General features: G+C 47.1%; 1 protein-coding gene across 1 annotated transcript in view; it reads left to right on the top strand.

Annotated features, from left to right (window-relative positions):
- The window catches only part of LOC110511092 (E3 ubiquitin-protein ligase RNF216), a 55044-nt gene that overhangs the window by 24855 nt on the left and 14478 nt on the right, over window positions 1–15711 (top strand). Inside the window, exons 10-13 of the mRNA XM_036972275.1 lie at window positions 2630–2680; window positions 3320–3457; window positions 4080–4228; window positions 5042–5120. Of these exons, the coding sequence (XP_036828170.1) occupies window positions 2630–2680; window positions 3320–3457; window positions 4080–4228; window positions 5042–5120 (417 nt within the window). The remainder of the gene's footprint in view (window positions 1–2629; window positions 2681–3319; window positions 3458–4079; window positions 4229–5041; window positions 5121–15711) is intronic.

Below are 15711 nucleotides of genomic sequence, written 5' to 3'. Positions count from 1 at the left end.
TTATATATCTGATGAGGGGTCTGTTATATAACTGATGAGGGGTCTGTTATATATCTGATGAGGGGTCTGTTATATATCTGATGAGGGGTCTGTTATATAACTGATGAGGGGTCTGCTATATAACTGATGAGGGGTCTGTTATATATCTGATGAGGGGTCTGTTATATATCTGATGAGGGGTCTGTTATATATCTGATGAGGGGTCTGTTATATATCTGATGAGGGGTCTGTTATATATCTGATGAGGGGTCAGGGTCTGTTATATATCTGATGAGGGGTCTGTTATATATCTGATGAGGGGTCAGGGTCTGTTATATAACTGATGAGGGGTCTGTTATATAACTGATGAGGGGTCTGTTATATAACTGATGAGGGGTCTGTTATATATCTGATGAGGGGTCTGTTATATATCTGATGAGGGGTCAGGGTCTGTTATATATCTGATGAGGGGTCTGCTATATAACTGATGAGGGGTCTGTTATATATCTGATGAGGGGTCTGTTATATAACTGATGAGGGGTCTGTTATATAACTGATGAGGGGTCTGTTATATATCTGATGAGGTGTCTGTTATATAACTGATGAGGGGTCTGTTATATAACTGATGAGGGGTCTGTTATATATCTGATGAGGGGTCAGGGTCTGTTATATATCTGATGAGGGGTCTGTTATATATCTGATGAGGGGTCTGTTATATAACTGATGAGGGGTCTGGGTCTGTTATATAACTGATGAGGGGTCTGTTATATAACTGATGAGGGGTCTGTTATATAACTGATGAGGGGTCTGTTATATAACTGATGAGGGGTCTGGGTCTGTTATATATCTGATGAGGGGTCTGCTATATATCTGATGAGGTGTCTGTTATATATCTGATGAGGGGTCTGTTATATATCTGATGAGGGGTCTGTTATATATCTGATGAGGGGTCTGTTATATATCTGATGAGGGGTCTGTTATATAACTGATGAGGGGTCTGTTATATATCTGATGAGGGGTCTGGGTCTGTTATATAACTGATGAGGGGTCTGTTATATAACTGATGAGGGGTCTGTTATATAACTGATGAGGGGTCTGTTATATATCTAATGAGGGGTCTGCTATATATCTGATGAGGGGTCTGTTATATATCTGATGAGGGGTCTGTTATATATCTGATGAGGGGTCTGTTATATATCTGATGAGGGGTCTGCTATATATCTGATGAGGGGTCTGTTATATAACTGATGAGGGGTCTGTTATATATCTGATGAGGGGTCTGCTATATATCTGATGAGGGGTCTGTTATATATCTGATGAGGGGTCAGGGTCTGTTATATATCTGATGAGGTGTCTGTTATATATCTGATGAGGGGTCTGTTATATATCTGATGAGGGGTCTGTTATATAACTGATGAGGGGTCTGTTATATAACTGATGAGGGGTCTGTTATATAACTGATGAGGGGTCTGCTATATATCTGATGAGGGGTCTGTTATATATCTGATGAGGGGTCTGTTATATTACTGATGAGGGGTCTGTTATATATCTGATGAGGGGTCTGTTATATATCTGATGAGGGGTCTGTTATATATCTGATGAGGGGTCTGTTATATATCTGATGAGGGGTCTGTTATATATCTGATGAGGGGTCTGTTATATATCTGATGAGGGGTCTGTTATATATCTGATGAGGGGTCTGTTATATATCTGATGAGGGGTCTGTTATATATCTGATGAGGGGTCTGTTATATATCTGATGAGGGGTCTGTTATATATCTGATGAGGGGTCTGTTATATAACTGATGAGGGGTCTGTTATATAACTGATGAGGGGTCTGTTATATATCTGATGAGGGGTCTGTTATATATCTGATGAGGGGTCTGTTATATAACTGATAAGGGGTCTGTTATATATCTGATGAGGGGTCTGTTATATATCTGATGAGGGGTCTGTTATATTACTGATGAGGGGTCTGTTATATATCTGATGAGGGGTCTGTTATATATCTGATGAGGGGTCTGCTATATATCTGATGAGGGGTCTGTTATATATCTGATGAGGGGTCTGTTATATATCTGATGAGGGGTCTGTTATATATCTGATGAGGGGTCTGTTATATATCTGATGAGGGGTCTGTTATATATCTGATGAGGGGTCTGCTATATATCTGATGAGGGGTCTGTTATATATCTGATGAGGGGTCTGTTATATATCTGATGAGGGGTCTGTTATATATCTGATGAGGGGTCTGCTATATATCTGATGAGGGGTCTGTTATATAACTGATGAGGGGTCTGTTATATATCTGATGAGGGGTCTGTTATATATCTGATGAGGGGTCTGTTATATATCTGATGAGGGGTCTGTTATATATCTGATGAGGGGTCTGCTATATAACTGATGAGGGGTCAGGGTCTGTTATATATCTGATGAGGGGTCTGCTATATAACTGATGAGGGGTCTGTTATATAACTGATGAGGGGTCTGTTATATATCTGATGAGGGGTCTGCTATATATCTGATGAGGGGTCTGTTATATATCTGATGAGGGGTCAGGGTCTGTTATATATCTGATGAGGGGTCTGTTATATAACTGATGAGGGGTCTGTTATATAACTGATGATCATGATGTTCTCTCTCTGTGCAGCATGAAGACTTCCTGCTGGCTCTGCAGGTTAATGAGGAGGAGTATGAGAAGGTACATCTACCCAAACACCACTTCCTCTCTCTCTGTCTCTCTCACTCCCTCTCTCTCTACCTCTCACTTCCTCTCTCTCTACTTCTCACTTCCTCTCTCTGTCTCTCTCACTTCCTCTCTCTCTACCTCTCACTTCCTCTCTCTCTGTCTCTCTCACTTCCTCTCTCTGTCTCTCTCACTTCCTCTCTCACTTCCTCTCTCTCTACCTCTCACTTCCTCTCTCTCTCTCTCTACCTCTCTCTCTACCTCTCTCTACCTCTCTCTCTACCTCTCACTACCTGGGTGTTGGGTTGTGTAGTGAACATCTCTCTCTCTCTCTCTCTCTCTGTAGGACGGACAGCTGATAGAGTGTGGGTGTTGGGTTGTGTAGTGAACATCTCTCTCTCTCTCTCTCTCTCTCTCTCTCTCTCTCTCTCTCTCTCTCTCTCTCTCTCTCTGTAGGACGGACAGCTGATAGAGTGTGGGTGTTGGGTTGTGTAGTGAACATCTCTCTCTCTCTCTCTCTCTCTGTAGGACGGACAGCTGATAGTGTGGGTGTTGGGTTGTGTAGTGAACATCTCTCTCTCTCTCTCTCTCTCTCTCTCTCTCTCTCTCTCTCTCTCTCTCTCTCTCTCTCTCTCTCTCTCTCTCTCTCTGTAGGACGGACAGCTGATAGAGTGTGGGTGTTGCTGTGGGGACTTTGCCTTCGAGAAGATGACCCAGTGTTCTGATGGACATCTCTTCTGTAAAGAATGTCTGGTTAAATATGCCGAGGAGGCCGTGTTCGGGTCGGGACAGGTATGTGGGGGTGGGTACGCTGTGTGGTCTAGGTGTTAACAGGGTGTTTCTGTGTTCCAGTCCTCTCTCAGCTGTGTGGTCTAGGTGTTAACAGGGTGTCTCTGTGTTCCAGTCCTCTCTCAGCTGTGTGGTCTAGGTGTTAACAGGGTGTCTCTGTGTTCCAGTCCTCTCTCAGCTGTGTGGTCTAGGTGTTAACAGGGTGTCTCTGTGTTCCAGTCCTCTCTCAGCTGTGTGGTTGAGGTGTTAACAGGGTGTCTCTGTGTTCCAGTCCTCTCTCAGTTAACAGGGTGTCTCTGTGTTCCAGTCCTCTCTCAGCTGTGTGGTCTAGGTGTTAACAGGGTGTCTCTGTGTTCCAGTCCTCTCTCAGCTGTATGGAAGCAGGCTGTTAACAGGGTGTCTCTGTGTTCCAGTCCTCTCTCAGCTGTGTGGTTGAGGTGTTAACAGGGTGTCTCTGTGTTCCAGTCCTCTCTCAGCTGTATGGAAGCAGGCTGTTAACAGGGTGTCTCTGTGTTCCAGTCCTCTCTCAGCTGTGTGGTTGAGGTGTTAACAGGGTGTCTCTGTGTTCCAGTCCTCTCTCAGCTGTATGGAAGCAGGCTGTTAACAGGGTGTTTCTGTGTTCCAGTCCTCTCTCAGCTGTATGGAAGCAGGCTGTCCCTGTTCCTTCCCGGTGTGCGAGTTGGAAAAGGTGTTGCCGGACACGGTGTTGTGTAAATACTACGAGAGACAGGCTGAAGAGGCCGTGGCCGCGACCTGCGCCGACGAACTAGTACGGTATGATGATACAAATACTAGACATGAACCTTCTTGTGATTGTCTAAAGGTCGGCCATGTTGTTCAGGGAGTTGGGTAACCGTGGTGTTACAAATACTAGAATGGACATGAACCACCTTGTGATGTCGATAGACGGACTATAAACCAGCCTTTAAACAAGATGTCAGACGACAATAGAATGTTCTAGAGACATGTCGATAGACGGACTATAAACCAGCCTTTAAACAAGTTGGATGTTTAGACAATAGAATGTTCTAGAGACATGTCGATAGACGGACTATAAACCAGCCTTTAAACAAGATGGATGTTTAGACAATAGAATGTTCTAGAGACATGTCGATAGACGGACTATAAACCAGCCTTTAAACAAGATGGATGTTTAGACAATAGAATGTTCTAGAGACATGTCGATAGACGGGACTATAAACCAGCCTTTAAACAAGATGGATGTTTAGACAATAGAATGTTCTAGAGACATGTCGATAGACGGACTATAAACCAGCCTTTAAACAAGATGTCAGACGACAATAGAATGTTCTAGAGACATGTCGATAGACGGACTATAAACCAGCCTTTAAACAAGATGGATGTTTAGATGTTTTACTGGGTTTTTGGATTTCTACCTGAACAAGATGGCCGCCATTTTCAACTAAATTCTAGAACTTTGAAGGTTTATGACATCTAGTCATTTAATAGGATCTCTGTTGGTCTCTGTCTGTCTGTCTGCCTGTCTGTCTCTCTCTCTGTCTGTCACAGAAATGGTTTCTAGAATTTTCTGACCTGCATCGGTCTTTTCCTGTCTTTTATCTCCAGTTGTCCGTCCTGTAACTTCCCAGCGTTGTTGGATAAAGGTGTGTCGCTGTTCAGCTGTCCCAACCCTCGCTGTCGGAAGGTGAGTTGACACGCGTGTCGGATACTGTCCCTCAGTCAAGGTATAAATCACGTGAGATGGAACAAACTACCTTCTGAACGACACTATCAACAAGGCAGGTCCTACAGGCCCTAGTTTCTACCTTCTTAACAGCACTATCAACAAGGCAGGTCCTACAGGCCCTAGTTTCTACCTTCTTAACAACACTATCAACAAGGCTGGTCCTACAGGCCCTAGTTTCTACCTTCTTAACACCACTATCAACAAGGCAGGTCCTACAGGCCCTAGTTTCTACCTTCTTAACAACACTATCAACAAGGCAGGTCCTACAGGCCCTAGTTTCTACCTTCTTAACACCACTATCAACAAGGCAGGTCCTACAGGCCCTAGTTTCTACCTTCTTAACAACACTATCAACAAGGCAGGTCCTACAGGCCCTAGTTTCTACCTTCTTAACAACACTATCAACAAGGCAGGTCCTACAGGCCCTAGTTTCTACCTTCTTAACAGCACTATCAACAAGGCAGGTCCTACAGGCCCTAGTTTCTACCTTCTTAACAGCACTATCAACAAGGCAGGTCCTACAGGCCCTAGTTTCTACCTTCTTAACAACACTATCAACAAGGCAGGTCCTACAGGCCCTAGTTTCTACCTTCTTAACAGCACTATCAACAAGGCAGGTCCTACAGGCCCTAGTTTCTACCTTCTTAACAGCACTATCAACAAGGCAGGTCCTACAGGCCCTAGTTTCTACCTTCTTAACAACACTATCAACAAGGCAGGTCCTACAGGCCCTAGTAGAAGAGTAGCTGCTGCCTTGACAGGAACTAATGGGGATCCATAATAAACCCCAGGAAGAGTAGCTGCTGCCTTAACAGGAACTAATGGGGATCCATAATAAACCCCAGGAAGAGTAGCTGCTGCCTTGGCAGGAACTAATGGGGATCCATAATAAACCCCAGGAAGAGTAGCTGCTGCCTTGGCAGGAACTAATGGGGATCCATAATAAACCCCAGGAAGAGTAGCTGCTGCCTTGGCAGGAACTAATGGGGATCCATAATAAACCCCAGGAAGAGTAGCTGCTGCCTTAACAGGAACTAATGGGGATCCATAATAAACCCCAGGAAGAGTAGCTGCTGCCTTGGCAGGAACTAATGGGGATCCATAATAAACCCCAGGAAGAGTAGCTGCTGCCTTGGCAGGAACTAATGGGGATCCATAATAAACCCCAGGAAGAGTAGCTGCTGCCTTGGCAGGAACTAATGGGGATCCATAATAAACCCCAGGAAGAGTAGCTGCTGCCTTGGCAGGAACTAATGGGGATCCATAATAAACCCCAGGAAGAGTAGCTGCTGCCTTGGCAGGAACTAATGGGGATCCATAATAAACCCCAGGAAGAGTAGCTGCTGCAGGAACTAATGGGGATTCATAATAAACCCCAGGAAGAGTAGCTGCTGCCTTGGCAGGAACTAATGGGGATCCATAATAAACCCCAGGAAGAGTAGCTGCTGCCTTGGCAGGATATAATGGGGATCCATAATAAACCCCAGGAAGAGTAGCTGCTGCCTTAACAGGAACTAACGGGGATCCATAATAAACCCCAGGAAGAGTAGCTGCTGCCTTGGCAGGAACTAAATGGGGATCCATAATAAGACTTTGTCCAGGATAGGGAGTTCACTAGGGGTTCGTAGACTTTGTCCAGGATAGGGAGTTCACTAGGGGTTCGTAGACTTTGTCCAGGATAGGGAGTTCACTAGGGGTTCGTAGACTTTGTCCAGGATAGGGAGTTCACTAGGGATTCATAGACTTTGTCCAGGATAGGGAGTTCACTATGGATTCATAGACTTTGTCCAGGATAGGGAGTTCACTAGGGGTTCGTAGACTTTGTCCAGGATAAAGAGTTCACTAGGGGTTCGTAGACTTTGTCCAGGATACAGAGTTCACTATGGATTCATAGACTTTGTCCAGGATACAGAGTTCACTAGGGGTTCGTAGACTTTGTCCAGGATACAGAGTTCACTGGGGATTCATAGACTTTGTCCAGGATACAGAGTTCACTAGGGGTTCGTAGACTTTGTCCAGGATAGGGAGTTCACTGGGGATTCATAGACTTTGTCCAGGATAGAGTTCACTAGGGATTCATAGACTTTGTCCAGGATAGGGAGTTTAGAGACTTTGTCCAGGATAGGGAGTTCATAGACTTTGTCCAGGATAGGGAGTTTAGAGACTTTGTCCAGGATAGGGAGTTCATAGACTTTGTCCAGGATAGGGAGTTCATAGACTTTGTCCAGGATAGGGAGTTCATAGACTTTGTCCAGGATAGGGAGTTCATAGACTTTGTCCAGGATAGGGAGTTTAGATCGAGGACGATAGTTATTAGCATCTGAGGAATCTCCACCCTTTTAGCAGTGGGAGGACATCAGCTGATTTCCAAAATGCTGGGTATGGAGATTGATCAAGAGACTTAAGTTGAAAATGTGAGCCTCAGGTTCAGTAATAATACCAGCTGCTGTCTTTAACAGGTAGGGGTCCAGGTTGTCTTTAACAGGTAGGGGGTCCAGGTTGTCTGGACCTGTCTTTAACAGGTAGGGGGTCCAGGTTGTCTTTAACAGGTAGTGGGTCCAGGTTGTCTGGACCTGTCTTTAACAGGTAGGGGTCCAGGTTGTCTTTAACAGGTAGTGGGTCCAGGTTGTCTTTAACAGGTAGTGGGTCCAGGTTGTCTGGACCTGTCTTTAACAGGTAGGGGGTCCAGGTTGTCTGGGCCTGTCTTTAACAGGTAGGGGGTCCAGGTTGTCTGGACCTGTCTTTAACAGGTAGTGGGTCCAGGTTGTCTGGACCTGTCTTTAACAGGTAGGGGGTCCAGGTTGTCTGGACCTGTCTTTAACAGGTAGGGGGTCCAGGTTGTCTGGACCTGTCTTTAACAGGTAGGGGGTCCAGGTTGTCTGGACCTGTCTTTAACAGGTAGGGGGTCCAGGTTGTCTGGACCTGTCTTTAACAGGTAGGGGTCCAGGTTGTCTTTAACAGGTAGGGGGTCCAGGTTGTCTGGACCTGTCTTTAACAGGTAGGGGTCCAGGTTGTCTTTAACAGGTAGGGGGTCCAGGTTGTCTGGACCTGTCTTTAACAGGTAGGGGGTCCAGGTTGTCTGGACCTGTCTTTAACAGGTAGGGGGTCCAGGTTGTCTGGACCTGTCTTTAACAGGTAGGGGGGGCCAGGTTGTCTGGACCTGTCTTTAACAGGTAGGGGGTCCAGGTTGTCTGGACCTGTCTTTAACAGGTAGGGGGTCCAGGTTGTCTTTAACAGGTAGTGGGTCCAGGTTGTCTGGACCTGTCTTTAACAGGTAGGGGTCCAGGTTGTCTGGACCTGTCTTTAACAGGTAGGGGGTCCAGGTTGTCTGGACCTGTCTTTAACAGATAGGGGGTCCAGGTTGTCTGGACCTGTCTTTAACAGGTAGGGGGTCCAGGTTGTCTGGACCTGTCTTTAACAGGTAGGGGTCCAGGTTGTCTGGACCTGTCTTTAACAGGTAGGGGTCCAGGTTGTCTGGACCTGTCTTTAACAGGTAGGGGGTCCAGGTTGTCTGGACCTGTCTTTAACAGATAGGGGGTCCAGGTTGTCTGGACCTGTCTTTAACAGGTAGGGGGTCCAGGTTGTCTGGACCTGTCTTTAACAGGTAGATGTCCAGGTTGTCTGGACCTGTCTTTAACAGGTAGGGGGTCCAGGTTGTCTGGACCTGTCTTTAACAGGTAGGGGTCCAGGTTGTCTGGACCTGTCTTTAACAGGTAGGGGGTCCAGGTTGTCTGGACCTGTCTTTAACAGGTAGGGGTCCAGGTTGTCTTTAACAGGTAGGGGGTCCAGGTTGTCTTTAACAGGTAGGGGGTCCAGGTTGTCTGGACCTGTCTTTAACAGGTAGGGGGTCCAGGTTGTCTGGACCTGTCTTTAACAGGTAGGGGTCCAGGTTGTCTTTAACAGGTAGGGGGTCCAGGTTGTCTTTAACAGGTTGGGGGTCCCATTCCTCCTGACAGAGCTGGTGTAACTGAGTCAGGTTTGTAGGCCTCCTGACAGAGCTGGTGTAACTGAGTCAGGTTTGTAGGCCTCCTGACAGAGCTGGTGTAACTGAGTCAGGTTTGTAGGCCTCCTGACAGAGCTGGTGTAACTGAGTCAGGTTTGTAGGCCTCCTGACAGAGCTGGTGTAACTGAGTCAGGTTTGTAGGCCTCCTGACAGAGCTGGTGTAACTGAGTCAGGTTTGTAGGCCTCCTGACAGAGCTGGTGTAACTGAGTCAGGTTTGTAGGCCTCCTGACAGAGCTGGTGTAACTGAGTCAGGTTTGTAGGCCTCCTGACAGAGCTGGTGTAACTGAGTCAGGTTTGTAGGCCTCCTGACAGAGCTGGTGTAACTGAGTCAGGTTTGTAGGCCTCCTGACAGAGCTGGTGTAACTGAGTCAGGTTTGTAGGCCTCCTGACAGAGCTGGTGTAACTGAGTCAGGTTTGTAGGCCTCCTGACAGAGCTGGTGTAACTGAGTCAGGTTTGTAGGCCTCCTGACAGAGCTGGTGTAACTGAGTCAGGTTTGTAGGCCTCCTTGCAGAGCTGGTGTAACTGAGTCAGGTTTGTAGGCCTCCTGACAGAGCTGGTGTAACTGAGTCAGGTTTGTAGGCCTCCTGACAGAGCTGGTGTAACTGAGTCAGGTTTGTAGGCCTCCTGACAGAGCTGGTGTAACTGAGTCAGGTTTGTAGGCCTCCTGACAGAGCTGGTGTAACTGAGTCAGGTTTGTAGGCCTCCTGACAGAGCTGGTGTAACTGAGTCAGGTTTGTAGGCCTCCTGACAGAGCTGGTGTAACTGAGTCAGGTTTGTAGGCCTCCTGACAGAGCTGGTGTAACTGAGTCAGGTTTGTAGGCCTCCTGACAGAGCTGGTGTAACTGAGTCAGGTTTGTAGGCCTCCTGACAGAGCTGGTGTAACTGAGTCAGGTTTGTAGGCCTCCTTGCAGAGCTGGTGTAACTGAGTCAGGTTTGTAGGCCTCCTGACAGAGCTGGTGTAACTGAGTCAGGTTTGTAGGCCTCCTGACAGAGCTGGTGTAACTGAGTCAGGTTTGTAGGCCTCCTGACAGAGCTGGTGTAACTGAGTCAGGTTTGTAGGCCTCCTGACAGAGCTGGTGTAACTGAGTCAGGTTTGTAGGCCTCCTGACAGAGCTGGTGTAACTGAGTCAGGTTTGTAGGCCTCCTGACAGAGCTGGTGTAACTGAGTCAGGTTTGTAGGCCTCCTGACAGAGCTGGTGTAACTGAGTCAGGTTTGTAGGCCTCCTTGCAGAGCTGGTGTAACTGAGTCAGGTTTGTAGGCCTCCTGACAGAGCTGGTGTAACTGAGTCAGGTTTGTAGGCCTCCTGACAGAGCTGGTGTAACTGAGTCAGGTTTGTAGGCCTCCTGACAGAGCTGGTGTAACTGAGTCAGGTTTGTAGGCCTCCTGACAGAGCTGGTGTAACTGAGTCAGGTTTGTAGGCCTCCTGACAGAGCTGGTGTAACTGAGTCAGGTTTGTAGGCCTCCTGACAGAGCTGGTGTAACTGAGTCAGGTTTGTAGGCCTCCTGACAGAGCTGGTGTAACTGAGTCAGGTTTGTAGGCCTCCTGACAGAGCTGGTGTAACTGAGTCAGGTTTGTAGGCCTCCTGACAGAGCTGGTGTAACTGAGTCAGGTTTGTAGGCCTCCTGACAGAGCTGGTGTAACTGAGTCAGGTTTGTAGGCCTCCTGACAGAGCTGGTGTAACTGAGTCAGGTTTGTAGGCCTCCTTGCAGAGCTGGTGTAACTGAGTCAGGTTTGTAGGCCTCCTGACAGAGCTGGTGTAACTGAGTCAGGTTTGTAGGCCTCCTGACAGAGCTGGTGTAACTGAGTCAGGTTTGTAGGCCTCCTGACAGAGCTGGTGTAACTGAGTCAGGTTTGTAGGCCTCCTGACAGAGCTGGTGTAACTGAGTCAGGTTTGTAGGCCTCCTAGCTCGCACACACTTTTTCAGTTCTGTCCATACATTTTCTATAGGATTGAGGTCAGGGCTTTGTGATGGCCACTCCAATACCTTGACGTTGTTGTCCTTAAGCCATTTTGCCACAACTTTGGAAGTATGCTTGGGGTCATTGTCCATTTGGAAGACCCATTTGCGTACAAACTTTAACTTACTGACTGATGTCTTGAGATGTAGTTCTCCCCTCTGTCCTGTAGATGGAGACAGAGCTCCATGACTGATCTAGTCTTCCTCCCTGCATCTCTCTCTGTCCTGTAGTTCTCTCCTCTCTGTCCTGTAGTTCTCTCCTCTCTGTCCTGTAGTTCTCTCCTCTCTGTCCTGTAGTTCTCTCCTCTCTGTCCTGTAGTTCTCTCCTCTCTGTCCTGCAGTTCTCTCCTCTCTGTCCTGTAGTTCTCTCCTCTCTGTCCTGTAGTTCTCTCCTCTCTGTCCTGTAGTTCTCTCCTCTCTGTCCTGTAGTTCTCTCCTCTCTGTCCTGTAGTTCTCTCCTCTCTGTCCTGTAGTTCTCTCCTCTCTGTCCTGTAGTTCTCTCCTCTCTGTCCTGTAGTTCTCTCCTCTCTGTCCTGTAGTTGTCTCCTCTCTGTCCTGTAGTTGTCTCCTCTCTGTCCTGTAGTTCTCTCCTCTCTGTCCTGTAGTTCTCTCCTCTCTGTCCTGTAGTTCTCTCCTCTCTGTCCTGTAGTTCTCTCCTCTCTGTCCTGTAGTTCTCTCCTCTCTGTCCTGTAGTTCTGTCCTCTCTGTCCTGTAGTTCTCTCCTCTCTGTCTTGTAGTTCTCTCCTCTCTGTCCTGTAGTTCTGTCCTCTCTGTCTTGTAGTTCTCTCCTCTCTGTCCTGTAGTTCTCTCCTCTCTGTCCTGTAGTTCTGTCCTCTCTGTCCTGTAGTTCTCTCCTCTCTGTCCTGTAGTTCTCTCCTCTCTGTCCTGTAGTTCTCTCCTCTCTGTCCTGTAGTTCTCTCCTCTCTGTCCTGTAGTTCTCTCCTCTCTGTCCTGTAGTTCTCTCCTCTCTGTCCTGTAGATGGAGACAGAGCTCCATGACTAATCTAGGTTTCCTCTCTCTGTCTCCTCCTCCTCAGTGTGTGACACTGCATTCCTGGGGCTAAGTACACACTCTCTCTCTCTCACACACACACACAGTGATGTGAGGAAGAGCTCAATACTACTCTCATGCCACGCCCTTCTTGTCCTGCCCTCCCATTGGTTGAAACCAGTTTTCCATCCATGTCAAATGTGTTTCAGATCATGTTTGACCCAGATTCTCTTCCCTGGTTTCTGTCTGACCGACTGACACACACACACACACACACACACGCACACACACTGTTTTCCACATGTGGTTATGAGATTTGTAGGGCGACAGTTAGCCTAGTGGTTAGAGCGTTGGACTAGTAACCGAAAGGTTGCAAAAACGAATCCCCCGAGCTGACAAGGTACAAATCTGTTGTTCTGCCTCTGAACAAGACAGTTAACCCACTGTTCCTAGACTGTCATTGAAAATAAGAATTTGATCTTAACTGACTTGCCGAGTTAAATAAAGGTACAAAAAAATAGGCATGCTGCAAGGAGGCATGAGCACTGCAGATGGGCAATAAACTGCAATTTAATAATTGTATATGTGTGTGTGTGTGTGTGTGTGTGTGTGTGTGTGTGTGTGTGTGAGGAGTCACACACACTTCGGCAGTATATCTGTGTTGGGGGAGCTCCTCTTTCCCCAGACCATGTGCTCTGACCGTACCTCTTTCCTCTCCCCAGACCATGTGCTCTGACCGTACCTCTTTCCCCAGACCATGTGCTCTGACCGTACCTCTTTCCCCTCCCCAGACCATGTGCTCTGACCGTACCTCTTTCCCCTCCCCAGACCATGTGCTCTGACCGTACCTCTTTCCCCTCCCCAGACCATGTGCTCTGACCGTACCTCTTTCCCCTCCCCAGACCATGTGCTCTGACCGTACCTCTTAACCCCTCCCCAGACCATGTGCTCTGACCGTACCTCTTTCCCCTCACCAGACCATGTGCTCTGACCGTACCTCTTAACCCCTCCCCAGACCATGTGCTCTGACCGTACCTCTTTCCCCTCCCCAGACCATGTGCTCTGTCCGTACCTCATTCCAGAGAGCCAACTCCCCTCTCTCCCTCCTCCCCTCTGCCACACCAACAGCAGCTCCCACCCAATCAGATTGTGTGTAAGAGCCTTCTGTTTCCTTATAAGGGCTGTTCCTGCAGAGAGGAAGGGAGTGGACATCTGAATCAGAGGAGAGGATGAGAGACACACTGAATACACACACTCTCATATACACACACTGAATATACACACTCTCATATACACACACTGAATACACACACCCTCTCATATACACACACTGAATACACACACCCTCTCATATACACACACTGAATATACACACACTGATTATACACACACTGAATACACACACTCTCTCATATACACACACTGAATATACACACACTGATTATACACACACTGAATACACACACTCTCTCATATACACACACTCTCTCATATACACACACTGAATATACACACACTGAATATACACACTGAATACACACACTCTCTCATATACACACACTCTCATATACACACACTGAATATACACACTGATTATACACACTCTCTCATATACACACACTGAATATACACACACTGAATATACACACTGAATACACACACTCTCTCATATACACACACTGAATATACACACACTGAATACACACACTCTCTCATATACACACACTGAATATACACACACTGAATACACACACTGAATACACACACTCTCTCATATACACACACTGAATATATACACACTGAATACACACACTCTCTCATATACACACACTGAATATACACACTGAATACACACACTCTCTCATATACACACACTCTCTCATATACACACACTCTCTCATATACACACACTCTCTCATATACACACACTCTCTCATATACACACACTCTCTCATATACACACACACTCTCATATACACACACTCATGTACACACACTCTCATGTATACACACACTGAATACACACACACTGAATATACACACTGAATATACACACTGAATATACACACACTCATGCCCGTCCTCTGGCTGTTGCCACAAGGGTGTGATATTTCACTGTCTTTATTCATCCACTCCTTCCCTCTCCTCTCTCCCTCCCTATTGTCTGGGTTAGCTAATGCTAACCCACTGCTCTGCTCTATAGCTAACTGGCTAATGCTAACCCACTGCTCTGCTATCATGGAGACAGGCTCTATAGCGAACTGGCTAATGATAACCCACTGCTCTGCTATCATGGAGACAGGCGCTATAGCGAACTGGCTAATGATAACCCACTGCTCTACTATCATGGAGACAGGCTCTATAGCGAACTGGCTAATACTAACCCACTGCTCTGCTATCATGGAGACAGGCGCTATAGCTAACTGGCTAATGCTAACCCACTGCTCTGCTATCATGGAGACAGGTTCTATAGCTAACAGGCTAATGCTAACCCACTGCTCTACTAAGGCCATCATGGAGACAGGCTATATAGCTAACTGGCTAATGCTAACCCACTGCTCTGCTATCATGGAGACAGGCGCTATAGCTAACTGGCTAATGCTAACCCACTGCTCTGCTATCATGGAGACAGGCTCTATAGCTAACTGGCTAATGCTAACCCACTGCTCTGCTATCATGGAGACAGGTTCTATAGCTAACAGGCTAATGCTAACCCACTGCTCTACTAAGGCCATCATGGAGACAGGCTATATAGCTAACTGGCTAATGCTAACCCACTGCTCTGCTATCATGGAGACAGGCTCTATAGCGAACTGGCTAATGATAACCCACTGCTCTACTATCATGGAGACAGGCTCTATAGCGAACTGGCTAATGATAACCCACTGCTCTACTATCATGGAGACAGGCTCTATAGCGAACTGGCTAATGATAACCCGCTGCTCTACTATCATGGAGACAGGCTCTATAGCTAACTGGCTAATGATAACCCACTGCTCTACTATCATGGAGACAGGCTCTATAGCGAACTGGCTAATACTAACCCACTGCTCTGCTATCATGGAGACAGGCGCTATAGCTAACTGGCTAATGCTAACCCACTGCTCTGCTATCATGGAGACAGGTTCTATAGCTAACAGGCTAATGCTAACCCACTGCTCTACTAAGGCCATCATGGAGACAGGCTATATAGCTAACTGGCTAATGCTAACCCACTGCTCTGCTATCATGGAGACAGGCGCTATAGCTAACTGGCTAATGCTAACCCACTGCTCTGCTATCATGGAGACAGGCTCTATAGCTAACTGGCTAATGCTAACCCACTGCTCTGCTATCATGGAGACAGGCTCTATAGTGAACTGGCTAATACTAACCCACTGCTCTGCTATCATGGAGACAGGCGCTATAGCTAACTGGCTAATGCTAACCCACTGCTCTGCTATCATGGAGACAGGCGCTATAGCTAACTGGCTAATGCTAACCCACTGCTCTGCTATCATGGAGACAGGTTCTATAGCTAACTGGCTAATGCTAACCCACTGCTCTGCTATCATGGAGACAGGCGCTATAGCTAACTGGCTAATGCTAACCCA

This window comes from Oncorhynchus mykiss, unplaced genomic scaffold (genome assembly GCF_013265735.2).
Source record: "Oncorhynchus mykiss isolate Arlee unplaced genomic scaffold, USDA_OmykA_1.1 un_scaffold_130, whole genome shotgun sequence".
NCBI lineage: Eukaryota > Metazoa > Chordata > Actinopteri > Salmoniformes > Salmonidae > Oncorhynchus > Oncorhynchus mykiss.
Note: the sequence above shows the minus strand (reverse complement) of the source record. Positions and strands in the feature narration are given on the sequence as shown.